Source organism: Hippopotamus amphibius, chromosome 10 (assembly GCF_030028045.1).
Source record: "Hippopotamus amphibius kiboko isolate mHipAmp2 chromosome 10, mHipAmp2.hap2, whole genome shotgun sequence".
Classification (NCBI taxonomy): domain Eukaryota; kingdom Metazoa; phylum Chordata; class Mammalia; order Artiodactyla; family Hippopotamidae; genus Hippopotamus; species Hippopotamus amphibius.
In genome coordinates, this window is record NC_080195.1 from 61,799,945 (window position 1) to 61,821,556 (window position 21,612).

Sequence of the window (21,612 nt, forward strand, 5' to 3'; positions counted from 1 at the left end):
AGGTATTTGATCCTTACGGGCCAGAAAATCTTGTCCTTCCTGGTGAATGAAGCCATCTCTGATCCCCTAAATCAGATTTAGCTGCTCTTTCTTACATCTGCGTATCTTTAGGAAGTAGGCCACACTGCCCTGTATTATGGTTATATATGTACATTTCAATGTTCCTGAGTAGGTTACATGCTTCCTGAAGGCTGGTGCTGCATCTTACTCCTGTTTGGATGCCTTCAGTGCCTCGCACAGGACCTTTCATGCTATAGCCTCATATGGTAGCCCTCAATAAACATGATTGAGCTTAATTGAATCAACCGATTCAAAGTAAATTGAAGTGCATTAAACTGAGTCAGTATTTTCCTGCTGTCAATATACAGTCTTATCTTACTGGCAGCAAAAAAAACAAACAGATAAAAAAAAAAACCACACACAAAAAACAACTATAATGGTAGCAGTTTTGTGTTTGTGTTAAGCTTTGGGTTTTTTTTTTTTTTTTTTTTTTTGGCTTGACTTTCACTTTTTCACTAATGATTCTTTTTTTTTTTTCTTTTTTTTAATTTATTTATTTATTTTTATTTATTATTTTTTTGGGGGTACACCAAGTTCAGTCATCTGTTTTTATACACATATCCCTGTATTCCCTCCCTTAAGCTTTGGGTTTTAAGCGGTGTTCCCTATAGCTTGTCTCTTCTTATGATCTATGAAAGAAAAATGTAGGGTCCATAAAAACTGGCAGTCTTAATTATAAAGACATAGAAATGCTCTTTGAAATGAAATAGGAATATCTATATTTGAAAAATAGAAAGATCAAGTGGCATGAATTAATGAAACTCATCAATGGAGTCTGTTTACAACTTTGATGCTTTAATTTAGAAATATTACTTTAATAAGGTCTGATAGACTTTGGTAACTTCCCATGGTCTCTTCCATATCAGTGAAATATAAATGCTAGGAAAAAAAATGTGTGAGATCGGATCTAATAATATATATATATTTTTTAAACGAGAAAAAAGAAAAGAAAGAAAATTTTATTCTACCAAGGAGCAAGCTGGATTTAGTTTCTGCTCTGTCATGCTGCCAGTGCAGTCAGACCCAGCAAACTGCAGAGCTTTGGAGAATGCAATGCTCATTTATAAAATTCTGATAAGGAGTGATGGAGGACATGGTGCAGCCTAGCATGACTCAGTGACAGCAGCAGCATCAAGAAAGGCAGAGGGTTAGTCAACGTGCTGAAGGAGAGGATACTATCCCTTATAAACATCGTACTGAGCTTTCAACAGCATTCAGCCTATTGAAAATAAGCAGGTGATAACACTTAGTTTTGTGAAGTTATTTGAGATTCTTGAGAAGAGTTACTACCTGAGGACAAAATTTTACCATAGCGCCTGGTAAACGAGTCAGTTTTAAACTGATTTGACTGCAAATGGGTTTGATATAGTTTGTATTCTAAGTTAGAGTGTATGTCATAATAATAACATGTCATTATTATCAGGTCAAACCTGTTAGAGGTACCATTTCCCTCCTAGGACTGAGGGAGTAGCCCATTACATTCATGGTTTTGCTTTACATTTAGGCAGAGAATAACACAGCAACTATATCCCAAGAATGAATGAGAGTTTCTATAGTCTGTCCTACAGGCAGAAAGTAGCTGTTTAGTGAGGCACAAGATGTCAGATTCAGACTCAGTTGGTAGAATGCAGAAACTATTTTTGAATTGCTATGTAGAATATTGTTTTGCCTTGGAAGCTGGAGCTTTTTTTTTTTTTTTTTTTCTCTTTTGTCTCTCAATTTGTGAATAAAATGAAGCCCTGCTGAAGGCAAATAGAAGGTATAGTCTTTCTTTAACCTTTCCCCTTCACTTAAGGACGCTATATTCCCTCTTCCTATTGTAACTATTGACTTTTCAATGCTGTTGTCAGGACAGGGGCATGCACCCCTCTCCCCCCATATATTAATAGTAGGAGCTAGATTCATTTGGAGAAATTAGCTAAAATGTTGGAGAAAAGTATTCTGCTTTTGTATTCATTTTCAGTGTGACTGCTACAGATTTTAAGATGCCTACAGTTTAAGATGCCTTAGGTTTAAAGTGGTTTGGTAACGTTTAAGGACTTGCCTATTAGACTTCTCTTTTACTAGATGTAAGTTTTTCAGGATCTTTGAAAGACTGAACTGATCCTTCGTGGTTTGGGGAGGAGGGCAGAGTTCCCCATTATCTGGGGTCATTGTCGTCTTAAGATCTAGGCTATACCTATTGTGCAGGGGGTTCCGTCTCTTCCCCCTTTCCCATTTATTTGCTAATCTGGACACCCACTACAGAGCAGTATAAAGACAGACAATGGGGAATTTACAGATTTATCCTTCAGGTTTCCTTCACTCAGCTATTTACTGGGCACTTCTATGACCGAGGTGCTTTTCAGTATCCATCTGTTTTGAACATATTCCACATACATTGTTCCAGGTACTAGCATTGCAAAGATATAACAAACAGTTGTTCCTTGTGTGGGAGAAGATCATTTCAGCGAAAGTTTCCCAGTGAGGCCAGTAGGATTTTTTTCATGAGGACAAATCCAGTTGAGGGAGGAAGAAAATCCCAGGAAAGGAAAGACCATGGGTATATGTCAAGGTGCTCGAATGGACACAGTACATTGGTCAGCCGTCATTCGAGGCTATCACAGTAACACTTGGGAATATTGTACTCACATCCTTAAGCAATTCTCCATGTTAATTTCAGTGATTTCTACTGGTCGTCACTATAAACAAATTGGAGTCAAGATGTGTCATTAATACAGGTGTATATAGTCTAGCAGTTTAAGTAAAAATGCCAATCTGTTTTATGATATGATGTCAGAATCACACAACTTGATTAAGCTTTGAGGTAATGCATGCCAAGGCATTTTCCTCATTATACACTGAATAATTGATAGTTGATAATATGTGACATTTATCGAGCATCAGCAATGTGCTAGCTAGTTTACAGAGCACAGAACTGTCAAGGGACCTTCCCCAATTGGCTCCATATCAAAACACAGTCTGTCATTTGCTAAGTCTTCCATGCTCCACTAGACTCAAAGCAAAGAAGGCATTTCTGGAGAATCACTGCAGTAGTGAATGGGGCCAGATTTTTCTCTGCAGGTGGCTCTGTGGGCATTAGTATTAGTTCCATAGGGAAGCAATCTGTTCCCATGGTTCTGGTAATCTCAGGAGATAAACTTGATAATCTAGTGTAGATTTGAAGTAAAGACTGTTCTATCATTTTATAATGCTTTTTTTCTGCTGCAGTCTGTAATTGAGCCCTCACCAGTGTGACTTAGGATCAAAATGTAAGTGCATGTGCTTCAGTCTAGTGTATAAAAACAACAGCTGGATCCTCCAGGGAAAGGAATAGCTTTAAAGGATTTAAATTTTTTCTTGAAATGCCTTGTTCTTTGAGGAAAAGATGGGGGAGTTAAGATACAGGAGAAGGTTATGGATGAGGGCATTTGAAGGTGAAATGCCATGGGTGGGGAGAGGGATTGGGGAGCATAAACAGGGACTCTTGAGTCCTGGGTTGGAAGAGGCAAGAGGTTAAAAGGAGGACATCAGTTGGCACAGTGGCTGGATAACAGTGGCAGAAATTGCTTCCCACTAATTGTTGTTGGGTGGGGGGTATTACTTTGCTAGAGCTGCCATAGTGAATACCACAGAATGGGTGGCATAAGCAACGGGAATTTATTTTATTGTTCTGGAGGCTGTACATCCAAGATCAAGGTGTCATCAGATTTGGTTTCCTCTGAGCCCCCTCCTTTTGGATCTTCTTTGGCCTCCCTCTTGCTGCTTCTTCACCCGGCTTTCCCTTTGTACACACACACATCCCTGGTGTCTCTGTCCTAATCTCCTCTTCTTACAAGGACACCGGTCAGGCTGAATTAGAGCATACCCTAACGTTCTCATTTTAACTTAATCACCGCTTCAAAGGCCCTACCTCCAAATACAGTCACATTCTTAGATACTGGGGGTTAGGGATTCAACATATGAATGCATATAAATTTGGGGGAGGGGGAATACAATTCACTCCATAACAGGTTAGCAAAGTGCAAAACCTTCAAACGTGTAGTTTCGCTTCTCCCAGCTCTTGTTTGTCCATAAGGAATAGGAGTATTTGGAAAGTTGACCAAAAATAGTAGATGGAGGAAGAGTCCCCAATGAGGCTCTGTCAGCTGATGATATTTTCCATGGTGAAATTGTTTTCCTCTCTTCAGTAGAAGAGAGATTTGAGAAAGATAAGAAATGCTCTCCCACAAGTCTCCCTCTCTGTCTTTCCTGATTCAGTTTCCACCCTAGGAACTTAAAAATTTTTGAGTGATTTATCTCTCTGGGTCAACATGTGGGGGCTAATGTGAAACTTTAGCTCCCTTTCCCACGGAGGTTGACCGCCAGGTTGATGGATGCATTTCTTTTCCACGGAAGCACACTATATCAGGACAGGTATAAATGGGCAAGAGTGAATTGGGGAGCTTGGAAAGAGGCCTTTGTACCATGGCAGCACTGGTTTCATTTTTAGGAGGTTCTTCATATAGAATTCACAAATTTCTCATGAGCCCTAAAACCAGGTTATTTGGTTTATTCCTGGTCATATAGTAGGCATTAAGTGCATTATTATGGTCATTTTTTGTTATCCACTGTAATATAGTTCTCAAGCAATCCTGAGAATATTATTCTTTGGAACCAGAAAATCAAATTTAGTGCAGGTTCCAAGGCTCTTGAAATTGTCATTATCCCCATACGGAGGGTTACTGTAAGGAACAGAGGTTTAACTCTTAATAGAGGTATAATGGCTACAGAATCTCAGCCTCTTTCAATGCCCCAGTCCCCTTTAGGTCAGATAAGAATGGAGGGGTAGTCCTGAAACCCCTGAGGATGAGAAAAAGGAAGAGACGGCAAACACAGAAAAAATAAGCATTAGGACTCAGTCTAAGATAATTAAACAAAGATATTTTATGGTCTGATTGAGATATGGTTATACAGACAAGAGCATGACAGAGATTGGGGTATGTTTGTGCTCTAGGGGAAAATGAAAAACAGAAGAGGGGTTGGGTAAATGACCAACTATATACTATTCTATCATGCACCCAGCCGTCTCGAAGAAACTTGCGAATCCCAAAGTTATAAAATAACGTGAGGTAATATGGAATAAATCCAGCCAAGTCTAACAAGCCCAGTCCCTTGCCCTCCTCAGCATATGATGGCCTGCTTCTCTGGTGGGAAGATCCTGCCAGAGGAAAGCTGACAGTAGCAATTACTGTGGTATTATAGGGGTTTTTATCTGTAAGAGTTAGATACAGGAAAAAAGGAAATACCACTTTCAGAGTGGTGCTATCCACTGCAAATATGACTTTTTCATTGGTGAGAGACTACCTAGTGATGGGGATCCCTTAAATGATGGGGTGATTCGCTTTGGCAGAAAGTGACGTTCTGAATAGAGAAAACAGCCCAATTGACCAATTTGGTGGCTAGTGATCAGAGGGTAGAGAGTGCTTCTTCTAGGAATGGGGAGGAACAAGTGAGAAAATTAAAGAGAAAAAAATAGCGCCCCCCGCCCCAGCCCAAAAGAAAGAGTGATGGAGAGAAGCATGTTACAGAAACTGATACAAAGTCAGGAAGCCACTGTGAATAGGATTCAGGCTCTAAACCAATGACTCACTTCCCACCCCCAACCTCCCTGTGCCACTCCCAAACCGAATGATTTGGGGTGAAAAGGTGTGGAATTTGAAAACTTGAGAGATGTGGTGGACTCTCAGTCCCCATGTGCACACTTCATATCAAAGCCTGTGATAATTTTTGCTGATTAGATGTTTTCCAATAGCATTATGTGTTATCAGTCACCACACCCAGGAAGATGCTCTGTCATTAACCACATAACCGGGATAAGGTCTAAGAGCAGGTTGCCTCTTCTGGACAGTGCTCCAGTCCCATCCAAGATAAGGACATCCACAAAATACCTCCGAGCCAGAAGAGCAGTATGGCCTCAGTGTTTCACCTGGGAACCTTGAAACTAGCTACTTCCACATTCAGCCCGCATTCAGTAATTCCTCTCCACCACACCCTCTCATTTCCCCCAGCAGTAGCTGTGAAATGAAAGGCTTCACACCTTGCTGAGGAAATTTCAGGCTACAAATAACAAGATGGTGGAGTGTTAGGCGGATGATGTCACATCACAGGCTCATTTCTTTTACATGTTGAATTTTTTGCACTATTTTGTTGTTATATTTACGGTAGAACAAAGGTAATTGAAGTTCAACAGTAAAATAAATAAAACCAAAAATGGCTCTAAAACTGTTGTGCAGCTTTTATTGTAGACAAAATTTGTCCCTGCTCTAAAAACTTTTTTTTTTTTATTACAGCATTCTTTGAGCTTACCTCCAATAACAGAAGTCTGGCAATTTGATATGGGAGGCATACGATAGTAGTAAAAATAGTCAGCAAATTTTATATTAAAAATGGAAGTTTATTTACATTTCTGAAATATACCAGGCATTTTCTGGATGTTACTGGGGTATGGTATGAGGAGGAGATAATATAATTCTGGGTAAGAAAGTTTCCCAGACCAAAAATTATCCATTGGAGAACACACAGGACAATTTGTTTCATTTCAAAGGTCTGCAATTTGAGTTCGATAAGAAATTTTAAGAGGTGGTACTTTTTGCCACAGCAGCAAGAATGTGCTTACCTCTCCCTTTGAATTGCCAGTGATTCATTGCATGCCTGTAAGTGCTGTGCTCAAAGGTCAGGGTACAAGTCTTACTTACATGTGTGAGGTTTTTTTCCACCTTTGAACTTTTAAAAAGACTTCTGTTACAGAGTGCCCCAAAGATCAATGTGTGTTGTTTCATCACTTTGCATTCTAATAATGCACTAAATTTGGCTATTTGCAATCATTTTTTTATTTCTTTTTAATCTTTATTGGAGCATAGTTGATTTACAATGTTGTTAGTGTCAGCTGTGCAGCAAAGTCAATTAATTATACATATACATATATCCACTCTTTTTTAGATTATTTTTCATATAGGCCATTACAGAGTACTGAGTAGAGTTCCCTGTGATATATAGTAGGTCCCTATTAGTTATCTGTTTTATATATAGTAGTGTGTATATGTCATCCCAAATCTCCCAATTTATCCCTTCCCCTCTTAGCCCCTGGTAACCATAAGTTGGTTTTCTACATCTGTGACTCTATTTCTGTTTTGTAGACAAAAAGAGTTTTGTTGAAAGAAGATGGAACAAGTTTCAGAGGGACCTGGACACCTTATCTCCCCTTCATTTTTTATGGACAATTCCCAAGAAATACAATTATAAAAAAACGCTGTCTTGTCTTTTCACAGTGAGGCTAGTGTGTAATTCTTGGTAGCCTACTGAGTTGATATACAGCCTCAATTCAGAAAGTAGACATTCGTATTTAAATAGGGGTTCAGTACAAAAAGTTTATTTGCAGACTTTTTTTGATCAGTCTTGACAAATATTAACTCATAGGCACAAAATTCACATTTCCTCATACATTTACCTAAGTGTGTCTCTTTTCTTCCTGGTATCTCTAACCAGCTTCTGCCATTCCCATGAGCTTCTCAGCCTCTGACTTCAGAGGCACACAGGCTCAATAACTTCACTAATATTTTCCATACCACAAAATTATATTTTATTGAAAAATGACAACCTGTTGTTAGCTAACTCCACTTAAGACAGGAAAACCACATATTTAAAGTGCAAGACAGTTCTCTACTTGAATGTGCTGTTTAATGTGAAATCTTAACATGACAAAAATGAACTCATTCTTTTCTACCTTTCAAACTGGTAATTTTGTGTGCCTTACCCAATACTGTCAACAGCAAGGCCATCTCTCCAGGACTTCAGGCTTAAAACCATGGAGTAACTTTTGCCCTTTCTTTCTTTCCTGCTTCCTCAGACCCCTGAAGAACTAAGTTAAGGCAACGAAGCTTATATTTTCTCCTTGCATTTAGTAGTATCTTGTGGTCCCATTTAGAAAAGCCCACTCCCAGGTTTTCCTAACATAGACATTTCATATTCATCGTTTCTCTTCAGTCCTCCCCTGGTTTCCTCTCTACTTTATTTCAAGTCTTTCAGAGGTGACCTTTATAGCTACCTAAGCTATCAGGGCATCCAGTTCATCTCCTCCCCACATAACGTCAAATTCTCCCCAGCTCAGGAGGCTATTCCCCACTTTTTACTGCAACACTCTGCTAACTGGCCTTCCTGCTTCTGGGCTTGAACTCCTCCAACCTAGTACTCACACGCATCCAAAGCAAGCCTTACGAAGCACAGATTCACTCACAATGCTCCACTGCTGAAGGCCTGACTCTGGTTTCTCACCCCACAGGACCCATTCCAAATTCCTCAGTACAGCATTCAGGGCCCACCATGATCTGACTCCCACTTCCTTCCCAGTCCTCTTGAGGCTTGCGCCCCTCCTCTCCTGCCCCACTTTGCACCCCACACGCCAGACACAGTGAGCTCCTTACTGAATGTTTGTGTAGCTTCACATTTTTCCTTTTTTCAACTGAGCACTCCATCTAAAATGCCAATGCTGATTCTGTTCACCCAACAAGTGTAGGATTATCTTTCAAGGCACTGTTCAAGTGCCATCGCTTCTTTGAAATCTTTCCTAATCCACCTCCCTTCTTGGAGCCCAAACCTCTCTCAAAGGTCCTGTAACACCTTAATGCACTAATAGAGGCTTTAAAAGCCCATCAATGTGGTAGAAACTGTACATTTAACCCCCCTGCCCCAGTCTCCATGCACCTTCTCTCCAATCCCTCCAGTTAGAGAGACTGAAAAACTAGAAACTATTCTTAGATTCTGGATGTAAAAAATATTGTTTTGTTTTGCTGCTGCTGTGCAGGACAGGGGATGTGAGTGCGCAGAGTCAGTGCCCAGCCTCAGTATTCCTGTACATGGAAACCATCCTCACGGGCAGCTGGAGGCAGTGGTAGCAGCGGCACTGGGGGACTGCCGCCCTCTGTTCTGAAGCTTCATGGTGTGCAGCTGAATTCGGCTGTCAGTACTGGGCCTCTGACACCAGCCCTTGCATCTGATTACTTGGTGTCTGATGTACGTGGAATCGTTTCTGTGTCCTACATTGAAACCTGATACACTCTGCCTCAAACTGTAACCCCTTGAAGGCAGAAACAAGATATTTTTAATTTTTATATTCACAGAACCTACCATGGAGCTGGCTCTCACCAAATAAATGACTGATTCCTGTGTGAGCCAATAATGGCTCCAAATTATACATCACTCTAAACATAAATTTCACCCCAACACTCCAAGTTCTCTTTAATGCTCTCCTTCCTTATCTGGCCAACACTGTCTCCTCCTGTGCTTCAGTCTAACAACTCTGGTTACGGTATTCTGTATACACACACGTCTTGCCCCTTCCTCTTTGTTCTAATGGTTCCTGCAAGTGTCTTCCTCTCAACTGACATTTACCACTTCTGGCAAGAAAAGGTGTATGAATCATAGTTTATAACAAATAATCTGCTGATTCCCAATGATGGAAAGAAAATATGCTTCTGATGTTTTCTGGCATTATGCTTTGTCTCTATTTCTATTGGTTAGGAATAGTTTGGCTACAACTGAAAGAAAATCCAATTATGATTATTTAACCCTAATAAAGATTACATTTTGTTTCATAATGAAAAATCTGCAGATGAGTGACTTCTGGCTTTGGTTTAGTAATTCAAGAATGTTTGGGACTGCTTCATGCAATTCTCTTGACCTTTCACTCATGGATGTAAATAACACCTCAAAATCCTGGTGTTGCACTTGTATTTAAGGCAGAAAAAAGAAAGAAGGGAGATAGAACCAGCCCTGCCTGAGCCTTTCATCTAGTGGTTTTCTAGAAACCGCTCGACATACTTGTACTTTTATCTTACTCATGAGGACGGAGTCAGGTGGCCACCTCTTGCTGCAGGGGAGTTGAGAAAAGCAAGTTTTCAGCTTTGACAGTAGAAAGAGGAAAGTTGGGAAAAACGGCTAGTGGGTTAGCCAATGCAGAGTGATTACCATATTTTCTAACTTGTTTAATACCATCATTATTCTTTGGGCAAGCTTTGGACCTCATGTTTTCCTCTGTCTCCAGGGGTGCTGATCACAGTGCTGAATATTTGGAATATAAAGACGGTCGATTGTAAGGGTAACAGAATTTCTATAATGAAAACCCACCACTGTCTAACATGGAGTAGATTGGAAGAGATGAAAACACACTGACCAAGTTCACAGAAAAGCAAGAAAATGAACAATAATGGTGTAAGTTGCTTTCAGAGACATTTCATTATTATCAATTGAGGGTCACTGGCCTCTTTCAACATTATCACCTTAATAGCATTTGTTTGCTGTGTTTATTATCACATGCCAAGGATATTTCATACAGTTCTTAGGAGATGGCATACCACTGTGCATGGTTGGAAGGTACGTGTCCATTTTTTATGTTTATAAACTTTGTTTTGAATTTAAATGTTTGTGTAGAGTAATGAAATGTTGGTTCATACAAAGTTATTCAAGTGATGGAGGAAAGTGGAATTTGAAAGATTTGAGCTATTGTTTGTGACGACTACCTGAATGTTGCAAAGCTGAAATGCTTAGTTAGGAAGGGCTGAAGAGTCTCATCCCAAACTGACTGTTCTTAATGTCAGGATCAACCATAAGAAGAGCAGATGATGTTCTCATTTTAAATTTCTCTTCCCTGCTGTTCCCCTAGTACTTTTTTTTAATCATGAAATAATGTTGAAATGAATCTTGAGGCAGGGCTGAGGGAGGTGGCTGAGACAGGCAATCCCAGAAGTATACCTTAAAGAGAAACAAGAATTGCCTTTATGACAGCAGAGTGGCAAAGCCGAGTTGAAATGGGAGAAAAAGGCTTTTGGTGGATTGTGTACAATGATCTCAGGGCTCTTTTTTAGCACCATCTAATAGATCCCCCTGCGTGCCTGTCATCCAGGCCAACCAGAAATGTCTAGTGCTTTGGGACTGCCCACTTACTGTAGGAGGGCTCTGCTCAGATTGTTAGACGGAGTGCTTCTGTGATAATCACACCCTTCCCTCTAGTAGAAATTAGGTATTACAGCCCTTTACTAATTACAGGCTAGTGGCTCTGGTGCCCTCCCAATAGTAAATTGCTTTGAGGTAGCAGCTGGAAATTGCGGTAGTAAAATAAATCCAGAAGAGGCTCATCAAGCTTTTCTTACCCATAAAATGAAAATAAAATATCATATTTTCATTGAAGTTCTATGAAAGGAAAAATTGGAAAGATAGCTCACGTTGCTTAGTAAAGAGAATTTTGCTATCAAAACACCATCATAGTCACTGTTAAAACAAAAATGCAATCAGGAAAATTACTTGAAATGTTTGTATTTACTTCCAGTTTTCAAATTAAAGTAGAGCACCATGTGCCCTTGGGTTGCCATTCAAATTCTCTTTTCCTCTGTTGAGTCCTATAAATGTAGTAACTGATAAACTTCTTTCTTTGAAAGTAGAATGAGTACCCCAAAACTGACATTGTGTTTCTTTTTTGTGAGCCTCATTGCTTGTGTAAATGCCTGGAAATCACAAACACATCTAGTTCAGCTTCTTTATTCCATAGATGCTTGTTTCTGATTTTAAAACTCTCATATAAAGATCTGCTGCGTACTATGGAACTACCTTATTTGCAAGCCACATTGCTCTAGAATGAATGAGTTTGAACACTCAGAGGTCAACGAGGTCTACTAATTTCTCATCCCAGGCAGCACCTTTCCATAACGCATCCTTGACAAATCTTGTTTCAGGTTGGGTTTTGGTGACTCAGTGCTGTGTATCCCCTTTTGGACAGCTGGCACACACAGCCCTTCCTTATAGTTGTCCCCAATCCCCCTCTTTCCACCTTCCACTTGCCCAATTCTGTCTTCTGGAACAATATGGAATGTCTATTCTTTGAGCGGGGCCAGCACATCAAATAGTTGAAGGTCAGTTGACAGGTGAAAAGGTTTCTCATGGAACACAAGCCTGCACATTCTCATCTGATTGCCTTTAGTTTTTCCTTCCTTTCTCTCTCTGGCTGATCGCTTTTCTCCTTTCCTTCAAATGGAGCAAACGTAATCAACCCAAGCGACACAGGTACGTGCTGAGGTGAAACCACAAAGCGCCTTTACCTCTGCTGTGTAACAGCCGCAAGAGGGAAGCCACCCATTTTCTCTCCCTTCCGTCCCCTGCTGCCTTACCGGCCTCACCACCCAGATTCTTCCCCTTCTGTGTGTGTTTATGTGTGTTACGTGTGTGTGAGATCACTTCTGATCGAATTCTAGCCCCAGCCTTGGGCTCCATTTTCCAGTTGGGGAATGACAGAAACGAGGGTTTAGTAAGGTTACCCAGACCTCAATTCGGGAAGAGGAGACTAGCTCAGACGCCTTATTATCTATCACCAAGTGGAGCCAAGGTCAGCAACATACTTAATTTGCTGGACACCCGGGCCCACAGCGCAGGGTGAGCTTCGCGCTCTGGCCACCAGGGGGAGCGCGTGCTCGCCGCATCACGTGTCCGCGCGCGGGCGTGGGCGTGGGCGTGGGCGCGGGCGTGGAGCTGCGTGGGAGGCTGCTGGGCTCGGCGTCGGGGTCCCCGAGGGGCGCGCGCGGGTCGCGTGCCAGGCCATGGGCGACAAGTATGCTGCTCTGCGGAGGGCCCATCTGCATCTGGATTTCATCCACGCCAATTCGTGAGTGCCCTGGCGTAGCTGGAACGGGGGAGGGTTTCCACGTGAGGGAAGAGACTTTTGTCCATCTCCTAGCGAAGTAGCTCTTAAAAATAATAATAATAACTTGATATCATTGATTTATGGAATTATTTACTTATTTATTTTAAATGTATATGCTTTTTTAAAAAACAACCAGAAACTAATAAAGATGTATATTCTTGGCCAGGCTGAACCACTTTGGTACTCTTCAATGAACACCAGGTGGTAGGAAGGCCCCACATTTATCATTTAACAAAACGATTGCTATTTAATTGTAGGTCAGCGGACGCCTCATTCTACCAACCTGGCCTATCTCTAGTGATTTCTCTACCCAACACATTGACATTTTAAAGATTAAAGTTGCCCTCCAGAGAGTAATTGGTATTTATTGATTCCAGCCTCTGTTGCATCCTGAGTCTTTCTGAAAATGTAAGCTCTATGAGGATAGGAGTCTCACATTTTAGTTATTGCTAGGGCACTGTTTCTTCTCTGTCAGGCCACTATCCCTTTTGGCTCCTCTTTAGGTGTTGTATCAAATATTCAGATTGCAGAGGCAGATGACAGTGGTTTTCTCGTGCATCTGTTATTTCCTACGCACCAAAGCATGGCAGTGACTGCTGTGTAATTCACAGTGGTATGTTGACGTTTTGGAACCTTTTAGTAATTTGTACTTACTAAAAGTACCGATTGATAGAAAGGATGCAGCAGGTTTGAAACCACATGGAAATGTACAGAAACCTGGCCTTGCTGCTTGGGAAAAACAGTATAATTCTTACAGACAGCAGAATAAAACGAACAGACAATATTCAGCAGATACTTAGTTTTATGTCGTTATCATGGAGAATGATTTCAAGCTGGAAAGCATGGTACAAATAGTCAAGAGTTAACTGAGACAGAAGACAAATGAAGAAATAGCAATTTTGAGCGAGCTGAAGAAAAATTATAAGCTGAGTGCTGGAAAGACTATGAATTTTATCTTAGAAAATTTCCTCAGCTTCAGTTTTGCATGGTTTCTGCCTCTATTGCTCCCCTAGCGGCCTCCTCCCTCAAACTACCTCCCTGAAACCACCCTGTTATCAGTGGGTTGTCTGGTAACTTGATAACAAAAGCCACAGCAGCATGAAGCAGTAGCAACAAAATCAGATACAAATTGACATATTCTCAGCTCCCCAGAGATAGCATTTTTATTTGAGACTTGCCTCAGTAAAAACAGGAGTGATTTTTTATTCCTCCTTTGTTTCACCCCTACATCCACTCCATCATCAAGTCCTTTCATGCTATCTCTGTGTCTCAAATTCATCCCTTTCTCCCTATCTCTACAGCCAGCTTCCCTCTGGGTTTCACATAGCCTCTAAACTGGGTTCTCCTGCTTCCTTTTCTTGCTCACCTATGATCTGTTTTCCTAAAAGTTGCCAGAGTGAGCTTTTAAAAAGTTAAACCAGATGTGTCATGCTTCTTAAAACATGACGGTGGTTTCCAGTTGCATGTGGACCAGGTCTGAGCTCCTAACCATGGAGTAGGAAGCTCTGCACGACCTGGCCCTCCCACATCTCAGTGTCATTTTCCCGTTTCACCGTAGCCACCGCAGACTGGCCTTCTTGGCTCTTTTCTGCTGCAAGGTCTTTGCACCTCCTGCTCTTGCTGAAGCGTTTTCATTCTAGTTCTGCAAGGGACCGAATTGTCATCTTTCAGGGTTCAGGTCATGTGTTCTATGAAGAGAGGCTCTCCCTTCCTCACCAGTTACTCTTCTTCATCACTCTTCCTTAGTAGCACCTAATCATAATCTGTATTATCATCTTTATATGTTTGGTTACTTGTGTATTTTTCATATCCTCCATTAATTTGAGCCCCCAACGTGTAAAGACCATGTATGTCCACATTGGCACATGGCAGGTAGGCAGTAAAAATCTCAAGTGAAATAGTACAGAAGCTTATATGGCATTTTTTTTTGGGGGGGGGGCCGGTGGTCAGAATAATTGCAGTTACTTTTCTGAAGGCTTGTTTAGAAAGGCTTCTGGTTTGAAGTGCCGCTTTTGTAAAGCATATTACTGACCCTTTTCTTTTGCTCTGTTTTAGATTTTTAACTACTTTCTTTTGAGTGAAGGACACCTTTTTGCAACAATTGTATTTAGTAGGTTTATTTTAATGACAAATTTGAAAGCTGACTGGAGTCAAGAGACCCCTCATCAGCATGTGTTTATAGTTTAAAATTCCAAAAGTAGACATATGTATGTATTTTTTAAAAATCAATTTTTAGCTAACACCTTAGCCTGTGGCCTGAGGTATTTGGAGTCACTGAGACATTGCAGATTATCCTTCCTCCTGTACAAATGAGCTGACGTTTTTGATAAATGGGTCTCTCTTGCTTCTGCTACTTGTTTACTAAATATAAAAAGAAAATTGCCTACTGAATCTTCCCTTAATGCTGTAAGGTTGCTGATTGAAATATCCGCATCAGGAAATGAAGAGCAAATTTGGGACCCTGAAGGTGGCTTGATTTCACCCAAGGAGGAACATTCAGCCTTCAAAGTGTAAATTAGGATGGCTGTCTAATGTGTTCTATCGCCCAGGACCTGGCAAGAGGGATACAGGGGAGAGCGACCACTTGTAATCTGTGAGATTACTTAAGGAGCAGGCTTTTCCAAGGTGAAAATATTCCATAGAAAAGTGTAGGTTAGTGGCGCAAACAGGGTCCCCTCCCAGTGCCTGTGTCTGCAGATGGAGTCTTGTCTTTCAGTGAGCCTGGATTTTGATCAAGTTTTTTCAGAAATAATTTGGCCTTAAGTAATACAGTTTTAATGAAACATTCTCTGAAAAAAACTTGCATAAATGCTTATAAAGCAATTTTAAAATGTCAAAATATTCTTTAAGTACAGTCAAGTCCTTTAAGTCTTTGTTTTATTAGGACTAGACAGGATATTTTGGCAATAGTGTTCTTAGCCCTGGCTTTGTCATGGAGTACATGTACTTTGGAATCTTGACCGTGCTGAGAAAGTTGTGTCTAGAATAACTCCTTAATTGATTATCTGCCTAGAACTGGAGGACATTGTCTGCAAGTGTCTTGAACCTTTTACATTGATTATGGAGTTGGTTTAACTTTGGTTTTCCCTCTGTTTCTTCATAGCACCACTCACAGCTTCCTTTTTGGAGCACTGGCTGAATTGCTGGACAACGCAAGGTAAGGCTTATGTGTAAACAAACGTTATTCAAAGGGGCAAAGGAACTTTATGACATTAATAAAGTCTAGTTGTATTGAGATGAAAATATGTTGTCATTTTCCCCACCTGGAATGCTTTGTGACTTGACTTCCTATAAAATCAAGGTATTATAGCAAAAAGAACAGTTGAAAGGAAGAATTATTCATCTTTATTTAGTCTGTGTTTATGATGAGACTTGAAGTGCAGGTAATTTGGACATCTGTTTTTGTGTTAATAACTGTGTAATGGCAGATATTCATTTGGATTTTTTTGAGTTATGTGTCAATGTATACTGTGTATTGAGAACTTAGGTTTGGGTTTGGGCATTTGTTGAAATCTGCGTTGAAGTGAATTGCATAGTTAAGGAGAAAAGAGCTAACTGTTGTTGATCCACTGTGTATCAGACCGTGTCCTAAGCTCTTCATTCTTCTTTACAACAGCACTTTGAGCTGGGAATCATTATTTCAATTCTACAGATGTAGACATTGATTCATAGAGAGGTTGGATGACCTATTCCAGGTGATACCGTTAATATTTGGCAGAGCTAGAATTCAGATTCGGGCTGTCTGGTCTCAGAACTCCCTTGCCCCATTTTTACTGTCTCAGACAAAGGTATTGATGTTTCAGGAAACCTCTTTAACAATTTAAGACCTGCTCAATAGTGGGTTTGTGGGGGTTTGCGACGGAGTCAGTTTTTCAGCTCACTGAATATGGCATTGATTGTTTTATATTTGTACTTGCATGTACCGGAAGATTTTGTCACCTTTTCTGCAGAAAGCAAAGTCCATCCAGGAAGTAGTATGTGGTTGTTAGACAAGGGATCTCAGTGGGGTGATCTAAATTCACCCCACTGTTGTAAAGAAGAATGAAGAGCTTGGAACACAGTCTGATACACAGTAGAAGATCAACAACATTTAGCTCTTTGCTCCTTAACTATGCACTGATTGATGACTATATTTCAATGTTTTACATTTTCCCCTCATTTTTGGCCTTAGTTGGGAGGTGACTGAGTGTGACCACAGGGTACAGTCATTTAACCAGCCATCAAGAACTTCCTGCACAGCCATGCTCAATGCTAAGTAAAACGTCCCTAGCTCCTCTTTATATGAAACTCTGCAGAACTAATGGAATCACAGTCATCTGGAAAGGGAGGGAAGAAGAGAAAAAAAAAATTGCTTGGTCAGAAGAGCTATGAATTCAACTTAGATGGAGCTAGCAGGGGTGGGACCACTACACGTGAATGTTCATGGTTAGTGTCTCTGCAGGAATGCAGGCTTTCTATTGTTTGCTTCTGCTCAAAGCTCTGAAGCAAGGCTCCTTCTGCATCCATTAGTCCTCTGTCCTACTACATGTCCATTTCCAGCAACTTGATGTCTGTAACTGTGAAAGAACACATTTGTCTATTTTGCCGTCTTTTCTCCTATAAAGTTGTTTCACTCAACAAAGTTGTTCATTTCAAAGAAGGAGGGCAAGCAAAATCAGAATGTAGAAGAAATAGAACAGTGGGAACGGTTTATGGAGTAGAGGGTGATCAGCAAAGAAAGACTGACCACAGACTCAGGGGAGTGAGAGAAACGTGACTAATCAAGCAATTCTTTGAGCAGCATTTGTAAAGTGGCAGCCCCCCAACCAAGTCCATCCTGTCTCAGTTTGTTTGACTCATAGTGAAAGTTTGCACAGTATCTATAAAGAATAACAAGAAAAGAAGGAATTTTTTGTGAAGTGTGAGAAACATGAGGTGCCATGTAAAAGAATCTGGATCCCATACATTTTTTTTTTTTTAAAGGTTAGATGTAACAACCTTGAAGCCACCTTCCTCAGTGAAATCAGGTGTGTAGCAGATGCTCTCTTGGGACTAGCCTGTGTCTTCAGCTTTGCCATCCCCATGGCCAATCTGAACTCCTCAGCTCCTCTGTCTTCAGGGGATGCTGGAGTTTGTCACCACTGCTTAGATGCTAGTAACTGACAGCCAGTGAAGCTATTTACCAGACTTACTCAAGATGCTCAGCTGATCTTATGGAGGTCTTCATAAAGTACCTGTGTTACTCTGACATTATTTTATATCATTGTATTCAAGATTTTGATGATTTCCTGTAGTTTTCAAAATCAGAACTGGAAGGTATTAAAAGAATATTGTGGAAAGAGGAGGAAAAAATGTGACGGGATAGGAAGAAATGGTTAGGGGACTTTTCCTGATACAATGGGTATTCAGAGAGAAAGTACCTGGGCTCAGATACAAAGCTTATTATGAAATGTTGTAACATGCTGTGAAGGTGAGTGACTGTTCTTTGTCTTATCCCACGGAATTTCTCTATGAAGAAACTGTTTCTATGAAAATAACTTTCAGTACAATGGCATTTATTGAGCAATTACTGAATACATGGTACTTTGTATAACATGTCATTATATAATGGAGATAAGATACCTATGTGTCACGGGGTTGTGGTAAGGATTAGAAGATAAGATTTAAGATTTATTTGTCACATGGAAAATGCTCAAGAAATGGCAGTGGTAACTCCAGCATTTCTGTGGAGGAGGCACTTAGAAGTAGCAGTTGGCTAGAGGAAAGAGCGAAGGGGCCAACTTTGCAGAACAGTGCATTGTACCTACTCCGATTTACCTGGGGGAGTTTTGGGTTGGGACTGATGCAAGTTTTGGAAGACACTCAGATTTCCCCATCAGGGTCCCATTGGTTATTATTCTGAGCTTCCTTCTAGACGCCTCCTCCCCTCCGCATACCCACTTCCTCGTCAGCTAAGACCTTGTTGTCTTCCTCCTTTCCCTCACTGCCTTCGTGTGGAAACCAGGATCTTCGGGCTCTTTCTCCCTTTCTTTTAAAGTTTTTACTTTAAAAAGTAATTTAAGACAACACATAAATAATATCTGTAAATTGTAGAAAACTAAGAAAAAAAAGAAAAGACACCAGTAACCTCATCATTTGGAGGGAGGTGTCCAGCATACTTCTCTGTAAAAGGCCAGATATTAAGTATCTTTACCTTTGTAGGCCATGTGTTCTTTATTGAAACTACTCAACCCTACCATTGTAGTGTGAAGGCAGGCTATGGGCGGTCTGTAAATGAACATGTAAATGTCAATATGTAAATAAACAGTCATGGTTGTGTTCCCGTAACTGTATTCACAGAGACAGTTGGTGGGCAAGATTGGACCCATAGGCCATAGTTTGTCAGCCTCTGACCTAGAGAAGACCGCTGTTAACATTTGGTTTCTTTCCTTACAGATATGCATGTGTATATCATATATGTTCTCTAAAAAATGTGATTATATGGTATACAGTACTCAGTAATTTTCTTTTTTATTCTTTTTTGTACAAAATATATCATGAAAATCTTCATATGACTTCTGGATTATTCTCCAACCAATTTTTTTTTTTAATGTTCATATCCATTTTCTTGAGCTTCCTGTGTAACTACCACTAAATTCCATGTCTTCTTTTAAGTTTCTGAGTTCCAGGCTTTGTAACATTCTCAAATGTGAGTGGTCATAGGTCTTAGTCTACAAATGCAGGGTGAAACATTTTAGCACTTGTTTTTAAAGCAATTTAAATGGATTTCTCCATTGTTTGCTATCTGACAGTAGATCATATGTCACATGAGCTATTCAGATTAGTGTAATTTTTAAAAACACAATTTCATACTAAAGCAATAATATTTTTCTATTGTTTTCAGAGATTCAGGGGCTGCAAGACTTGATGTGTTTTCAGGTGAGCAGATTTGCTTTCTTCTTTTTTCTTCTAATGGAAAAGCCTGTAGTTATCTTCATTTTCTTTTATTTCATGAAAATCAAACCACAATCTATGGATTTTTAATGTAACCTAAGTGCTTCATGAGTTCAGTGCCCCTGTGGGGGGTCAGATTGAGAACAGCACACTTCTTGAGTGAAATTGTTCACTTGTTAGAGGACTCATTTACAAAATTAGCTCTTCCAGGGTTTTGTGAAAGCATCAGAGTGATTTGGAGCAGTCAATTTGTCTGCCACGAGAAAACAGTTATATTTTAAAATGCATATTAACTTAATGGTTATTCATAATGAAGTATACGTCATTCCCCACTTATCACAGTTTTAAAGTGCGTAAGTGAACGTGCAGTGTGAATGTTTGAAGGCTGTAAAATTCAAACCAAGCATGTTTTCTTTACAGACTTCATTTTCAGTCACCAGATATTTATTGCACTTACTAGTTCATTTCATTAGAATAGGATGCAGAAGTAGTTAGGTTTTGTAATCCAGTCCTGTAGTTAGCAGTACCTGGAGAAATGCCTGTGGCGTTCAAACTGGTCCCCAACCCAGATTCTATCAGTGCTCCTGTAAATATTGGCTGTTGGTCACAGGCCAGGGGATGTGGTTCACAATGTAAATCTGTATCAGTATTTAAAAAGCATCTCAGTTCAATTCAGTTTTCTAAGTGTTTAAGATCTTGTGCTAGGCGAGTGCTTCTCATTCACAAGGAGGAGAGACATGGACATCTTGAGAGCTTTGAGGAAACGTAGTAAGTGATACTCTTCTTCCTTCTACTCCTCAGCTTCTGAGAAGTTTGAGAAGTCAGAGGTGGTCTTCATTACTGATACATGCTGGGTTGGAGTGTGGAGCTTGGTGTGGGAAGAGCATCAAGCCCTCGCCCACCTAGTCGAGTCACGCTCTCTGCAGGCAGCGTGCTCTCACGGAACAGGAGAGATTCGGAGGGAACCTTCTTAGGTTATTTTCCCCTAAATCATCAGTCAGATGAGTGAGCTCACTGCATCAGGGGAAGTGATCAAGGGACAGAGAAGGGCCCCTTTACCACTGCTGATTGATCTCCATTCCACATAGAGGGAAATGCCAGTGGTGGAGAAAACGGGATCTTCCCATACATATCTAATTATATAAGAGAGAATAAGCATCTCTTGCCTAGGAGAGACTCAAAGCCTGGTGGGGACGCAGAGAAAGACTGCCTCCTGTTAAAGAGCCAGGGCTTGAAATATGAATGTGATTTTTGTCAAGTAGTGTAGGAAGAAGAGAATATTCCTGTCTGAGGAATTATTGTGAGAAAAAGAATGGAGGGAGACTAGTTCAGAGACTCATTCACTTATTCAGTAGTAATTTGTTGAGTGTCTATTATGAATGAGCCACACAGGTTTTCTAGATGCTGGGGGTAGAGTATGAGCAAAGTGTTTGATTATATCTGTGCTCTCATGGAACGCACGTTCTAATGAGGAGAGAGACAATAAAGAAATGAACAAATAACATACCAGGCCATGATAAGTGCTAAAAAGGAAAAGGAAAGCGAGTTAAAAGAACAGAGAGTGATGGGAAGGAGGTACTATTTTTCATGGGGTGATCAGGCAAAGTTACTCTAAGCAGGTGATACACCAGCAAAGACTTGAATGACATGAGGGAGTGAGCTGTGTGTATATTTGAGAAAAAGCATTCAGGGGACAATGACTGCGCTAGGTTGACTAGAGCCAAGTGTTAGAGCCAAATGGATGAGCACCTTGAATACCATACTAAGGTTTCTTTCTGTAGCCAATGGACCATTAGAGAGTTCTGAGCAATGTCGTTTGGCAAATTAGAAAGGTGCTCTTTTCTTTTTAAAGAAAGATGCTCCAGCAAGAGTGTACAGGATGGTTTGTAGATGGTCTGTAGAAGTGTGTAAGAAGGACAGCAGGGAAGCTGGGC

At 40.5% G+C, this 21,612-nt stretch overlaps 1 protein-coding gene across 1 annotated transcript in view; it reads left to right on the forward strand.

Moving 5' to 3' along the window:
• The window catches only part of MORC1 (MORC family CW-type zinc finger 1), a 342,077-nt gene that overhangs the window by 152,122 nt on the left and 168,343 nt on the right, over positions 1 to 21,612 (forward strand). Inside the window, 3 exon segments of the mRNA XM_057697690.1 lie at positions 10,121 to 10,287; positions 15,870 to 15,923; positions 19,629 to 19,663. Coding sequence (XP_057553673.1) covers positions 10,283 to 10,287; positions 15,870 to 15,923; positions 19,629 to 19,663 — 94 coding nt within the window. The 5' untranslated portion in view covers positions 10,121 to 10,282.